The following is a 14,691-nucleotide window of genomic DNA, read 5'->3' on the forward strand; positions in this document are numbered from 1 at the left end:
CAGGAAGAGGCGCAGGAGAGGTACGGGGCGGCGGGGGGGAGCGGCCGGGAGCCCCCGGGCACCCGAATCCCGGGAAAACCGCCCCAGCAGGGCGTTGTGCGGGGCCTTGCGGCTTCCTCCGGGCCGTGCCCTCGCTGCCGGGGACGCACCGGCATTCCCAGCTGCAGCAAACGACTTTTTCCTCCCGAAAGATACAGTTTTGGTCAACGTCGCGTTTAGAAACGAAAAAATAATTTAAAAAAGGCATTGAACAAAGGCCCTTCGTTACTTACGTAGTGTCTTAATGGCACTGATCAATGTTCTTCTAAAACCGTGACTCGTCAGAGGCATTTTTGTGTCCTGGGGCGAGTCCCGTGCTGAGCTGCTGCAGGTGCCGCGCTCTGAGTTGACTTGGCGTTCGGGCCAAATGTGGTTTGTATTTTGCCTTTTGGAATGCAAAATGTTATTTTTATTTTGCATGTTATTTTGCATTTTGGAAATGCAAAATTTTGGAAATGCAAAATAAACATGTTCTCCCTGACCACTGGGACAAGAGAAGTGAAACTCTCTTGCTAATTCTCTCATTAATCCTGAACTTTTGTGTTGCTGATGAAAATCTCTTCTATGAGGGGAAAAAGAGCATTTTTAAAGGAAAATTTAAGCTTTGACAGTGGTGTGAGTCTCGGAGACCACTGTGTATGTAAACACTTGCTGTACACCGCGGGGGTGTACAGCAACGGGGTACAAACGGGGTCTGCCTGTTTCTGTGGACTGCAAGTACCAAATAAAGCGAAATAATTTCATTTTAATGTAATTTTAGCGCCTAATGCCACACTTCCTACCGCAAACACTCAGCTTTTCCTAGACTTCATGGTGTAAACTCTTACGCTTGTATTTGTAGGGCTTGTGCCTGGCCTTCTGAACTTGGGGAACACGTGTTTCATGAACTCTCTGCTGCAAGGCTTATCTTCCTGCCCGTCTTTCATCAAGTGGCTGGAGGAGTTCACAGCACAGTACAAGGCAGAGCAGAACCTCCCTGCTGAGCATCGATACTTGTCAGTCACTTTGCTGCAGCTCCTGAGAGGTACTTGAGCATTTTCATGTTGTGATAAAAAAATATTTAGCATAAATGTTATAATTTCTGGCCTCCTAAGAGAAAGGAAGCTCACGGGTCTTCTGTTCTTCGCTTTTGAATTTCCCTCTGCTGACTTTGAACTCATTGGCCAAGTTCCAGCAGCTTTCCCAGAGGGGCGGAGATCCAGACGGTGTGAAGTACGTGGCAGCAGGTGGAGCAAGTTGAGACAGAGGGCGACAGGGCTGCTCAAAATGGGGTTATGGCACCCGCTGCCACAGAGCGTTAGTGGTTAAACCGGTATGAAAATGCAGTCAGCAGAACTAGAGAAACAGGAAAGTAGGATGACAGTGAGGTGGGCACTCTGAATTCTGTGTACAAGAGCACTGATGCATTAAGCCTTTTTCCCAAGCTGTAAAATGAGAGCCTTTGGGTGCTGCTGGATAAACGCCTTCAAGCCCCTGGGCAGGTCTGGAACAGGAGACCAGCCTGTTCCTTGCTTTCAGGGAAACCCACTGGACCTTTCCCTGTCTCGGGATGTTTGTACGGAACCGGTGACAGTTCAGCCTGTACACTGATGTGAGGATGGTGGGGCTAATGTGACACGGGGGTACTGTGACACGTAAAGCACCGTTTTTTACCTGGTCCAGCAGTACAAAAGTGTCTTCCCAGACAGTGTTGATATTATTTCTCCTCTGTATCAGTTGAGAGACCTTTCCCTTAGCATACGTGTTCTGTGAGGAGGCTGTGCGCAGCCCGAGGCAGGTGAGAATGGTCATTAGCACCTCCTCGTTTGATTGTCGCTGCCTGCCTGTCTTCATCATGAATAACTCCGCTGTAATCAATTAGACAATGCTTGGGTGCTGTGCAGTCTAAAATAGACAGGTTTGTGTCCTCACTGTTCTTTGTGGCTTCTCCTGACGCTTCTCAATGCACCGTCTCCAGCTCTATCCTGTCAGGAGGCCTCAGAAAACGATGTCCTGGATGCCAGCTGCCTGTTGGAAGTGTTACGGATGTACAGATGGCAGATCTCCTCCTTCGAAGAGCAGGTGATGAAACTGCCTGACACACACCGCGGTCTTTCAACATGGAGGTGCCAAACATTGACCCTGGGCTACCCTGAGCGTCAAATCTGAATCTTTGCTGTAGCAGTTTGCTTTAAGAAGTGAAGGAAAAGAACCCCATGACCAATGAATGGTGTTTTCAGTTTGCTTAGAGATTCATCGTGGAAACCTTGTACTCGATTATCCCCTGATTTGGGGCCAGTCGTATTAAAACAGAGCAGCTATGGCCCCAAGTTCCCTGTTGATCCCAGGGCTGAGCTGATGCGCCACGCCGCTTCGAGGGCGGGCTCTGCCTCACAGGCATTCCCAAATTCAGTTACCTGGAACAGAAAGAGTTCTAACGCTTGTTGCCAGTATTTTCAGCTGGCTGATGAACTCAGTGGATTTATCTCACTCATAAAATATAGTTCTGTCTTTTCTATTTCAGAGCCAAAGCGAAGAGCAGAGATCTCAGTTAGGCTTTTACTGAAACCCAGGGAAGCAGGCGCTTCCGCTTCCAGTTCTCTTTCTTCCTCCCACGTGTTGTAGTATCTTTTGAGTTTATATGGCCTGGAATATTTTCAATTTTATGTTGTTACAAAGTTGAGCTTTACAGAAAAAGCTTTTTGGCACAACTGCAGCAGATGCACAGATGATTGCGATGAACACGTACGGAGGGCTCCATGCAGGAATTATTCCTTTAATTTCCCACGACAACGACGTAGTCATGTCTCTGTACTCCTGGAGTATATTTTGCTGTCTTTCCCCTCAGTCTCATTTCCCTATTTAACAGGATGCTCATGAACTATTTCACGTCCTTACCTCTTCGCTGGAGGACGAACGGGATCGGCAGCCACGTGTGACACATCTGTTCGATGTGCAGTCGCTGGAGGTGATGTCTCTATGTGTTATTTCCCCACCAGGAGGAGTTTCCGTGCTCTCCCTGGAGTCCTCAGTGTGTACAGTACAAAGGGGCTGTTTAGGAACTGGAGATATTTTTAAGTTTACAGAGCTGTTCTTTAGTACTCGGACAGAAAGGAATATACTAGATAGGCCATTTAAAGGATAAAAAATGGCTTTGTGAGCACATCTGGAGTGCTCCCACCTGCAAGAGGGCTTTTGCGTTCCTAAATCCGTGGAAGACAGGGATTGAAAGACTAGCACAGAACAGTAGTGGTCCAAATAAGCGTCTGACTAGTCCGTCTAGGCAGTTACTCTTACCTCTAAGAATCGACACGTGAAAGAGGTTTGAAAACTGCAACACGGACCCCTATGGAATAGTCTGTTTGGAGGTGGAATGTCCCTTGTCCTCCAGTTTGGTGGTGAACTTCCTGCAGACAGAAAGTTTCTGCCTCTTTTTGTCTAAAATCCATACAAAAGGTTTATAAAGTCTGTTAGACTTTCATTTGAGTACTGAGACAGAGAACTCTGCAGATTAATTACTCATTTTATTCAAAATGTTCTTTCTGTCAGTTATAAAATTGCTGTGTACCAGGTTTTTTGGCCTTCCCCAAGTGTAAAGAGACACTAAAGCTGCCGCAATTGTCCTAATGTCAGAAGATCGTCTTAGGGATGGAATAAGAACATATTTAATGGTGTCTAAGGGAGGGTTAATAAAATCTTTTATCTTCCTCTGTAGCAGCCAGAAATAACCCAAAAGCACATAAGCTGCAGAACAAGAGGTATGATTTTTTCCATTCTGGAATACAAATATTCACAGTGTAGTCTCTTTGTTTATTAAGGGGGTAATACTAATTGATGTTTGTCTGTACTGGACTGAAATACAGCTCTTCAGCTGTAGAAAACCCATTAATTATTTTGTCAGTGGGACAGAACGTGTTTTAGAGCAGTTAGTTTTGTCACTGTGGTCCAGAGATGCGGAACTGTAGTGACAGACACAGAAACTCAAAGGATCATTTCCCCTCGGTGTTCCAGGGTCTCTTCCGCCGGTGTCAAGTCACTGGAAGTTGCAGCATCCTTTTCACGGAAGACTGACCAGCAACATGGTTTGCAAACACTGTGAACACCAGGTATTTGTCTGTACGTGAGGACAGCAAAGCGCGATCCGCGTTGTTGGGACAGTAGCTGTCTGGCCAGACAGAACAGTAGCTGCCTTAGTCCATCAGCGTTCAGCACCGCTGCTCTCACATGCCAAAAATCCACTCACGTGGGGAACGTTTTAGGACGAGCTCTTCCTTCAGCACGCAGGGTTGAGATGGCACGTGCAGAGCCAAGGGCAGGTGCAGCCCAGTTACCTGGAGCAAAGAGATGAAGACAGCCTGGATAAAGAAAAAATACGGGGAAGTAAATGTCACTTGTAGATCAACCTGTAAGAGAACATTTAGTGCTTTTAGTTGTCAGATCCTTGCAGACAAATTTAAGTGAGCAAATTTAAGGAGCTTCTTGCCCTCAGAGGCAAGAGGGTAAGAAGCACCTCGTGTCCCACGTTCCCTAGCACGGCGCTTGGGAAAGCGGGTGGCTTTGACCCCATTCCACCAGGTCACTGCGGAGAGCAGAGGCCACGTGCCCATCTTGTGTGAGGTTGGGTTTATTTTTATGGACTGTCACCAGTTTCAGCTCAGTGCCTCTGTGAAATCTCTTCTTGCAGAGCCCGGTGCGGTACGACACCTTCGACAGCCTCTCGCTGAGCATCCCCGCGGCAGCGTGGGTACGTACCCCTGTGACAGAGCAGCCAGCCGGTCTGCTGCCTCCTGCTGTAGCTTCACTAGTGCCGTTTGAAGATGCCCCCGTGTAACTGAGTAGCTACTGTTTATTTTCTGCCCTTCCTAGAAACGATCCTGTTGTGCTAATGCAGCACCTTATCACGAAGGCATTGGTGGAAATTACCAATGAGTCCAACAAGCAGGACTTTGCTGACACCCCCAGAGTTTTCTCTCTCCTGTGTAGTTTGAACCCAGCAGATTGTATCCCAAGGGCTGCTTGTGGCAGCCTTGGAAGGTGACCTTCGGGTGCTGTCTCTGTGGTGATCGTACCCAAGTTCCCCAATTCAGGCTTTTGGATCAAGTGATTTCAACTGGAAATCGTTTCTGCTTCTTTTTGGCTCTCTGAGAAACTCTGAATGACAAAACACTGCAGATTTCGGGGCAAAATGCACAGGATGTTTTTGAACTAGAACCGTTTGTTACTTAATGTCTGCTAGAGGTTTGTCTTTCCAGACAAGTAACAACTACTTACACTCATGGAAACTCGGACTCCTACCTAGAGAATACGCTTCTGGGCAGCTAGGAGTGGGATTTGGACACATCTTCTGCTATTTGTGATTTCTTTTATACCATCATTGGAGATTCTGCCTTCCACACTTGGCAGTATGTAGCACAGCCTGCAAGGAAGGAGTGCCCGAGTTCACTTAACCCCTCCACCTCTCCTTTGTAGAGGGTCAGGGGGCATGGGGTGACCCGTGAAGTGCTGGAACTTTACAGAACAATAATAACAGGGCCAGGAATCTGTAGTTTAAAACCCCTCCAACAGGGGAGTCGCTGCTATTGTTCTCCTCTACAGGCTGCCCCGTTTTCCAGGTTTAGCCCCAGCCAGGAAGGAAGCCCCAAGTTACCTCTCCAGGGCTCGGTACTCAAAGCCATTGAGTCTCCTTTCTCCAGAAATAAGTCTGCAGCTCTGTGGTTTCTGTGGAAGAAATGCTGAAAAAGCCTTTCCCAAAACTATGTACCCTAAAATCACTGCCAGTAACTCTGGGTTTTTTGTACTCAGGGTCGTCCTCTGACGCTGGACCACTGCCTCCATCATTTCATCTCCTCGGAATCTGTGAAGGACGTCGTGTGTGACAACTGCACTAAAGTACGTCATTGTAATTTCTATCACCTCCTCGCTCACTTTTAAGCCTGCTGACAGTTTTCTCCTCCTTTCCTCATGGTTTCAGGAAAGCCTCTAGCCTGGCCCGGGATGTCTTAGATTTAAAACAGAGTTCTTACCTCACAGAATATTTTGAAGCTTTATTTATCACTAATTGTACCAAATGTACAAGTAATTTATTCTGTAATTGCCAGGTATTATTTAGATCATTTTCAGGATACTTCCCTCGTGGTATTTCAAGCAGCGTTTTACAGCTGCCCGTAGCGTGACGATCGCACAGAGCCACAACGGCTTGTCTGAAACCCCACAGAAACAGCGTGTGACCACACGCCAACCCAGAGACTGGGCTTGTCCTGAAAATGCTCCTTTCTGCTGTGGTTTCGAATTCTGATCATTAGGAGAGGTCCTACAAGCCTGTAGGTGTCTTTAATGTCCTGAGCATGGGTCTAGGTAGACAGTTGCTTTTGTTTCTTCTCTGTAATGTCACGCAGCAGGTAATCGAAGGGCTGTGGTGCTTTCCCTTTGATTTCAGATTCAAGCAGAGGGGACTCTGAACGGACAGAGCCTAGAAAACCAGAGGACAACGTTTGTCAAGCAGTTAAAGTTAGGCAAGGTGAGGTGAGCCACCCCTCCAAATCGATTTCTAAATGCGATTTACAGTGACGTCTTTCTCTGATCTCTTTGCTGCTTGATTTTAGACTACTTTAGCGTTTAAAAGCTCATTTGTCAAATACCTGTAGGCACTGAGGCCTCAATTCAATCAACCTGTGTAGCTCCAAGCCTGGGAGTACTCTGCTGTTGCTCAGCAGAACGCTCACAGGTCAGTTTGGCTCTGGGGCAGCTCATGTCTCACAATAATTCTCAGTTTCCGTGGGAAGTGCAGCGATTCCCATGGACAGCGTTTGTGGCACACTTTAGCAGCTTTGAGGAACGACGATGTTCTCAATAGGGCTGGTTTAAACGAGCCTGGGGCTAAACATCGGGTGTCGTTTATAGGAGCAGCTCTTGTCACTTCTGCTCTGTAATCGTACAGTGCGGAGGACAGCAGGGCCCGCACCGCTAATAGTTCTAACAGGTACTTAGTGATGGAGCTTAACCCTTGCATAACTCTGAATGTCAGATATTTATCACCACTTGACCTTTGCCCCCTGCCATTCCTTACTGTTAGCAAACGTCTTATAACGACTCGCTCTTACAAATCCCAGTCCTCGCGCCTCCTTCCTGGACCAACGAGCTGTGATTGACAGGGGAGCTTTTTAGGGACACACATGTATTTTTATTGGCTTTCCTTCTGTTTGGGGGAAAGCATTAACATCAGCTGTCCCACAGCCTGGCGTGTGAGCAGCAGCGGCGCTGCCAGAATTTCAAAAGCTGTCAGTCGGTCCCAGCTGATACAGCTCTGTTCATTTAAAACATATTTTGTCTCTCCTTTTCTATGGAATATTGCTGAAGCTCCCTCGGTGTCTGTGCATCCATCTGCAAAGACTGAGCTGGTCAAACCAAGGAACTCCTCTGAAACGTCACGAACACGTACAGTTCAACGAGTTCCTGATCATGGACATCTACAAATACCACATCCCGGTCCATAAACCGAGCCCGAATGAGCCGAATCAGAAAAACTCTGAGGAGACAGCGCCTGGAACGAAGGATGGGCTGGCAGTTAAACCTTCAGGTACTTTGTCTGAAAGTAAAATCTATCAGGTATTTCTGTGTTTCAGTGATAAAACATTCTAAACTGCAGAGTGAACATGAGGGCAGTGTCGTTATGTGGATCTCTGCAATGAGGACAGGCAGAAATCTCTTTCCCAGCAAGCATGAGGAGACCCTGTTCCAAATTCACGGTTCAGTTTCGATAATTTAATTAGATCCTACTAAATACTTAAAAAACCCCCCTCTTAAGATGAACAAAAAACTCCCAGCTAGCATAGAACTTGCATGTCTTACATCCAAGGGATGAAGGAATGTTGAACTCCCTGAAGGTTTCAGGACAAGCATGGGAAGAAGGCTGGGAAGGGTGACTTCTTAAAAATGACTTAGAAAATGGAGAAACCTGTCATTGTGGCAGCTCAGCACTCTGTGGAGCTGGGGTTCTGTAAACCTGGTCGCGGTCACGTCATGTAAAAACAGTCTCTGAATGGCTGCTTTCTCTGGCAGATGCAGAACAGCCCTCTGGTACTAGACCACTCTTCAAGAACGGGGCCCGCTCCTCTTCCTTTTTAATGTCCTCAGGCACTTTTCCCCTGGCCGCCTTCCCTGAGTGCAGGTAAGGTCGAGGTTTGTGCCCTATTTTGTACCTTCTGGCCCTTCAGATGGTGTCTTCCTGTATTACAGAATTTACCAGTCGCGGATTTATTATCACAGTTGCAGAATTTCACCTCGCTTCTAGCTCCTGTGCAGAATTTTTTGCTTTCTCGTGGCTGGTTTTTAGTGGCTGTCTGTGGCTCTGTTGCCCTCCTAGAAAAGGGAGTGAGGCATATTACAAGCAAAACTCAAAATCTTTCTCTGCTTCACGGTGCAGTAACTCACCCTTCTGAACAGCCATCATCTTGCTGTCTTTCTCTACCTGCTCCTTTCATTTTTACCCTGACTCCAATTTTCAAATTATCGCAGGAAGTCCATTGATCTCTTACAGATTTTTTCGAACATTCTATTTAACACACTTGGTTTAAGCTGTTGTGATTCTACAGAGTAAATCAGCCTTGATGCTCCTTCCGATAATCCATTTTGTTGGCCCTTGGCTCACCTCTTTACGCAGTGAACAATGCAGAGCTAGTTCTGTACCACCGCTTCTCTCTGCCGTTGTATATTTTCCCCATGGGAAAGACAATTCCCACAATCGCCGAGTGAAATGAGAAGCCTGGAAGCATTTTGTGCCAAACATTTGTTATGAGGGTGGTTGTAGAGCGAGTCCTTAAAAACGTGTCTGTTATCTGTGGGTACTGCTGCCATCTCACCTCTTCTCAGTTAAAAGCACATTCTAGAATAGCTTTTCTGTCCCGTAACGGTGCTTTAAGAAGGAAATACCAGCACAGTGGTGGGTTTGATGGAAGCTGCTGTTGAAACATTTGGTCGGTTATGCTGTGCAGAACGTGGCAGCCTCCTGTGGTGTGAACTTTTAAAAGAAACAGTTTGGTTTTCTGGATAATGGGGCAAGGCAGCGCTGTGCAGTGCAGACGTGGTGTACAGAGCCTTGACTGCCCGGTCCTGCCTCTCTTACAGAGCTGTTTGCTCTAAAAATTGTAGCTGAGGACAAGGCGAGTGGGGCTTTGCCTGGTACGTGTGCACCCCCGAGGGCTGCTGACCCCTTCCTTCTCGTTTGCCCTTCAGCTCCCCGGTGTACCTTTACCGCCTGATGGCTGTTGTCGTCCATCATGGAGACATGCACTCCGGCCACTTCGTGACATACCGCCGCTCTCCGCCTCCCCCCAAGAGCCCACTCTCCGTCAGCAGCCAGTGGCTGTGGGGTTCCGACGACACAGTCCGCAAAGCCAGCCTGCAGGAAGTCCTGGCTTCCAGCGCTTACTTGCTGTTTTACGAGCGCGTTCACTCGAGGGTGCAGCACCACGGCCTGGGGCTGAGGGCTGAAGAGTGATGAGGAGAGCAGAGGAGGACAAAACCGGACGCAATTCCTCTAACAGGATCTGTGTTGCACCTCCTGTTATGCAAATAACCCACCACGGGCCCTTTAACCTTCCCCTCCCTCTACCAACGGCTGGCTCCGGCCAGGAGCCGCCTTTTGTACCAAAATTGCGCTGCCCAAAGCTGCTTTGCTGACATTGCGCAGCCCGACACCTGTCTGCGTTAGAGAAGCGTTTATTCTCTTCAGTAGTGATTTTGTCAACATCCCAGCTCGGAGACAGGCATTTCAGACTGCCCAAGGCCGCGTTCCCTAGTCTGACCAGTGATCTGTCCGTGGGAGATGCTGCTTCCTGGACATTTCACCGAGCAGGGGAGCCCCAGGCATGGCTGACGGGAAGCTGCTGTTATCAAAGGCAATGAGGTAAGAAACCAAGTGCCTTGAGCTCGTTTGAACAGCCACCACTGTCTGAGCCTACTGCCCATCACTGTGGCCTGGCAGACGTCCCAAGACAACCGGATGAACCCCTAACGGAACCGGCTTCCCCCCGATATCCCAGCTAATGGATAAAGTGAGGCACCTCTACGTAAGATGCACAGCCCAAAAACATCTTCCCTGTTCACGTCATTTTCCTAACAAACACCTCTGTTCTTCACACACCCTAGAATCACTCCCGCTGATTCCAAGTGTGGTTTCCTTTTTCCAGGAGAAATGATGGGGTTTTTTATCTATTAAGAGCTGAGACCCTGATTTATTGCTCTGTCTCTGGAATACAGATGGAACCAAGAGACCGAAGTCTTTGCTAGCAAGCAGTATTGTAATGTCCTTTGTCACCACAGAGCTGCTGAGAACAGCTGCTTGTAGCATCGACTACAACTTTTAATGCTGTGAGTTCAAGGCTGCTGTAATTGATGTTCTAGACTCGCCCTTCCTGTTTTAACGACGAAAACCTGCCACTTCTCACCAACCATCCAGACGGGTGCGGCCTGGCATGTGGCTGAGCTTCAGAGCTTGGACCAGTTGTGAGATGTAGGAGATTTTTAACTCTTATTTACCCCTGTACGCTTGCAGGAGAAAAAGACAAATTCATCAGACAAGCTTCTTCAGTGCAAAGCAGCAGTTGAGTTTTCAAATGCTAACAATTGTCTTAATAGTTTTTTAGGGCAGCTTTGTACCTCACATATTCGTATTGCTGCCCAAAGCTTCCTCCGGAAAGGCTCAAACCCAGCTGACACAGGAGTGGTGATGGATGGATATGGAAAAGTATTGACACAGCTCATCATTCCAGAGTAAGGATCACAATTCCTGCTCCGAGCAACGCTCAGAGGACAAAAACCAGGCTGTACAAACCCACTGGCGTACCAGTTCCTGAGAAGTCTCCCTGTCTGGGCTAGCACTAGCGTGGTTTTAACCTTTTCTATTTTAAGTTGTGGAAAAACAGCAAGAAGAACAGACAAAGACAACCCAGAAGGAGGTAAAATGCCAAACAGCCCTGGCCGTTGAACCAAGAGCTAACGGACCTGCCGAAGGTGGAAGCTCTCCGGTCGGGGCAGCAGGAGCTCCTGACCTCGAAGAAGAACCATCACGCAAAGCATCCAGCTCCAGCAGGTCTCTACCATTTGTACCTCAGAACTTCAAGCCCTTCCTGCTGCCAGCAGCCTCTGTTCTGCAGTCCCTGTTCTCAGCAGGGTCCATTTAAGAGGTTTCAACTGAAATTTTGAGAAGTTGGTCTGAACGGGTCACTGGTTTGGAAAGCAGCGATGCTGGAGGTCGATCGGAACATACGCACACAGTGGACCGAGTCTTAATTACCAGCTTGTAGCAGGGACGTGAAGCCACATCCATTTACTGCATGTTTGCAGGTTCACTTCCGTTTTTCTTCTGCACGGAGCTGCTTTCCAACAGGGCCCAGTCTGACCAGAGCGACAGCCCAGTCGCTGTACGACTCTCACCAACTGCTGCATTTCACTCGGCTGCAGATATACTCTGAAAGCTTCCGCAAGGGCTATAACCGTGCTGAGCAGTCAGCGTGTGTTCTGGGGAGGAGCAGATGGTCGGGGCTTAGCCCTCAGTGTGAGGAAAGGAGCAAGGAGCAGCACCTCGGTCCTGGTGCTGAGCCGCGCTACATCCCCCAGCTCCTGTGAGCACTGCAGGTGTCTGCCACCCAAGCGGCAGCTTCTGCGGTCACTGGGCTCCGTGCTGGCACACAAGGCTCCTCACATGCCATTTTTTTACCCACGAGGAGAAGATGTTAAAATGCGAAAGGTTAAAAGATGTCAGGTAAGAGCTCCAGGACAACACCTCTGTGTTTGGATTATTCTTGTCTTACTTTGTGCATTATCTAACAAGTGTGAGATGTTCTAGTCAAAGCACTGCACTGCTGTTTGAGGTTGTGTTTTCACTTCAGGGTACTTTTGTAATTGTACAGTAGCAATAAAAGAACAAACTTATTAGAAAAAGTAGCTGGTCACGTGTGATCATGAAGCAAAGACCGAGCATTTGGTAGATGTGATAGAACCACAGAATGGTTTGGGTTGGAAAAGCCCTTTGATCCCCCCGAGTCCCCCCGTTCCCCAGCACCGCCAGGTCCCCACTGACTCCTGTCCCTCAGCAGCACCTCCACACGGCTGGGAAACCCCTCCAGGGATGGGGACTCCACCACTGCCCTGGGCAGCTGGGGACACGCCGGGACAACCCCAATGGGGAAGAAATTGGTCCTCAGGGACATGATCAACCTCCTCTGGAGCAACTGGAGGCTGGTTCCTCTTGTCTTGTCTCTTGTTCCTGGGGAGAAAAGCCTGATCCTCGCTCGCTGCACCCTCCTGTCAGGGAGTTGTCAGAGCCAGAAGGTCTCCCCGGAGCCTCCTTTTCTCCAGGCTCAACCCCCCCAGGTCCCTCAGCTGCTCTTCAGCACATTGTGCACCAGACCCTGCCCCAGCTCTGCTGCCCTGCTCTGGACACGCTCCAGCTTTTCACGTTCTCGGACAGCAACATTCACACAGTAGCTCTTCACACTACCTACAGCATTTTCTGGTGGTGGCAGAGGGTAGGAAGTACCGTCTCCAAACTGTCCCAATGAGCGTTAATTCTGTAGCCCTAAGGGACCTACCACTGAAGGACAGAGCCCGTCACTAACTCAGGAGCTCGTGGCCTGGTTGCATGGGGATCAGTTCACATTCTCGCTTGGTACTTACCATTGCTCGACTCCACAAGACCTGTTGGTGCCTTTGGTGGGTCTTTCCTCATTTCGGCGGGGCTCGTGGTCAGCAGGGAAGGTGAGGGCTTTCAGGGAGTCGGAATGGAATCCCTAGGGATAATGAGTTAGAAAAGCAGATACTCTCAGAGGTGACAGCCTTCCACACCATGTTGTCTGTGGCCCAACCCAGCCCTTCCCCAAGCCCCCTGGTTTCTGTCCAAAGGACAGAAGGAAGAGCCCCTCTCCCCGAGTGGTAGCACCTCGTGCTTCCTCCTGCCTCACCCCACCACTGACCCAAAGCACCCAGTCCCCCCCAGAGCAGGGGAATGTTGTGGAGCCAGAAGTCACAGTGACCACAGAACGTGCAGCCAGCCCTGCTGCACCCCCTACATTCATACCTCAGCGCTCCTCTTCTTCACCTCGGTTTCATTTGCGTTTTATTTTTAAAAAACAAGCTAACTAACTAGCTCATCGACAGAGCAACAAGAAGGTGTCAGAGTGGAACGGTATCAGCTTTAAACGATTACATCTCGTACTTCACAGCAGTGGTGAAATGGTTGATGGATATCCCGGGGACACGGAGGATTTTGATCTTTTTGGAAAGGTGCCTGGATTAAGATCAGTTGAGAACAAACTTCCTCCTGAGCAAAACAAGGGTATTTACTCCCTAACGGTATCAACTGGCAGGATTACAGCCCCGTTTCAGGGAGAGAAAGCGATCCTGGCATTGCAGACCAGCAGTCACAGTCTTTATCAGCAAGGTACCGCGCACGTGACCTCCTCTCCTGGGTTCCTTTGCTCCTCCGGTACCTTGGATCATCCAAGACAGTGTTTGAACGAGAAATCGACGGTTATGGCAAGGAATAAAGCTGCTATTTTCAGAGTCAAAAGAGCTGATTTGTGGGTATTTCATTTCTTTGCTACAGTCATCACCTTCCGGAAGGTGAGGTTGATTCTCGGGGCCAGCACTCTCTTGCGGGGGGGCAGGCTGTGGTACCAGTACACGTTGGTGGGGTATTTCATCAGCAGCAGGCTGCCGTGGGCGAGCTGCAGCTTCACGGGCTCCACGCGCCGCGTGGCCTTCTTCCCCCTGGAATCACAGTGCCGGAAAACAAAGTCCCGGCAAGCTCCGAAGGAGACGGACGCGATGGGGCTGCGTGGAACCAGTTCTCGCTCGTCATCCCGGTGCTCGCCGATGTGGTCCGCACCGTCTTTGTATCTGCGCACAGAACAGGTGAGTTAGTTCCTCCAACAAACGAGTTGTCAATGGTCTGTCGAGTGTTGCACAAGCGCTTTCTCATTTGAACAAGTTGCTTGATGCAACCGGAAACCAGACGTACCTGTTAATGAGCACAAAATTAAAAGTGTGTCCCGTCTCCAAAGTGACACGGTCTCTGATGCGGTCAAGAACTGGGATCCAGGGCTTAGGAGAGAAGGTAACGCCCGAGTAGGTGTACGTTAGCTCGGGGTCTCCGTAGGTCACCTGCTGCCTCGGAATGTTGTGCCATCTGCCGAACACGTGCAACTTCGTCATCTCTCCTGCTTAAACCAGAGATGAGAGGGGTCAAACCCAACTCTGCTACTCTGCACATTTCAACCTTCTCCTTCATTTGGAGCTTCTGTCAAGCTCCAGCAGGACCACAGAAATGAGGATGCTGATGGCCTCCCACAAGCTGTCACCTGTGTTCAGGTGTTTCTGTCCCTACAAAGAGCTGAACTCTCCAGTTTGACACTGTTTTACTGTTTCCCTTGAGCGAGCACCTCCACCACGTTCGGTCGCTGAAGTGATGTGACTGAGGATAACTCATGCATCTGCCTGTACTACAGATCCCTGTCACCCCGCCAGGATCACCCCAGATCTTCTCTTAAAACGTGGTTGGAACAGCTGGAACAGGCTTGAACTAACCCTGCCCGTCAGACCTCCCTCGTTCTCCGCTCCCCAGGCCCAGACTGGCAACACCCGGCGCCTGCAGAGCCCCCTCCTGCCCCCACCGCT

The 14,691-nt window shown here is 49.2% G+C and overlaps 2 protein-coding genes across 2 annotated transcripts; one reads left to right on the plus strand and one right to left on the minus strand.

Moving 5' to 3' along the window:
* Nucleotides 1-7: 7 nt before the first annotated feature.
* Nucleotides 8-9,514, plus strand: USP30 (ubiquitin specific peptidase 30; the record flags this gene model as incomplete). The annotated part of the gene is made up of 12 exons (XM_010140023.1): nucleotides 8-20; nucleotides 881-1,063; nucleotides 1,997-2,100; nucleotides 2,888-2,986; nucleotides 3,734-3,776; nucleotides 4,030-4,124; nucleotides 4,703-4,762; nucleotides 5,821-5,907; nucleotides 6,455-6,535; nucleotides 7,375-7,594; nucleotides 8,077-8,185; nucleotides 9,250-9,514. Coding segments are annotated over 12 exons (1,359 nt in total), but the record flags the coding sequence as incomplete, so codon positions are not given.
* A 4,090-nt stretch (nucleotides 9,515-13,604) lies between these two features.
* On the minus strand, nucleotides 13,605-14,234 carry ALKBH2 (alkB, alkylation repair homolog 2 (E. coli); the record flags this gene model as incomplete). Its single annotated transcript, XM_010140024.1, has 2 exons — nucleotides 13,605-13,914; nucleotides 14,036-14,234. Coding segments are annotated over 2 exons (509 nt in total), but the record flags the coding sequence as incomplete, so codon positions are not given.
* Between the last annotated feature and the right edge of the window lie 457 nt (nucleotides 14,235-14,691).

This window comes from Buceros rhinoceros, unplaced genomic scaffold, assembly GCF_000710305.1.
Source record: "Buceros rhinoceros silvestris isolate BGI_N320 unplaced genomic scaffold, ASM71030v1 scaffold45497, whole genome shotgun sequence".
Classification (NCBI taxonomy): domain Eukaryota; kingdom Metazoa; phylum Chordata; class Aves; order Bucerotiformes; family Bucerotidae; genus Buceros; species Buceros rhinoceros.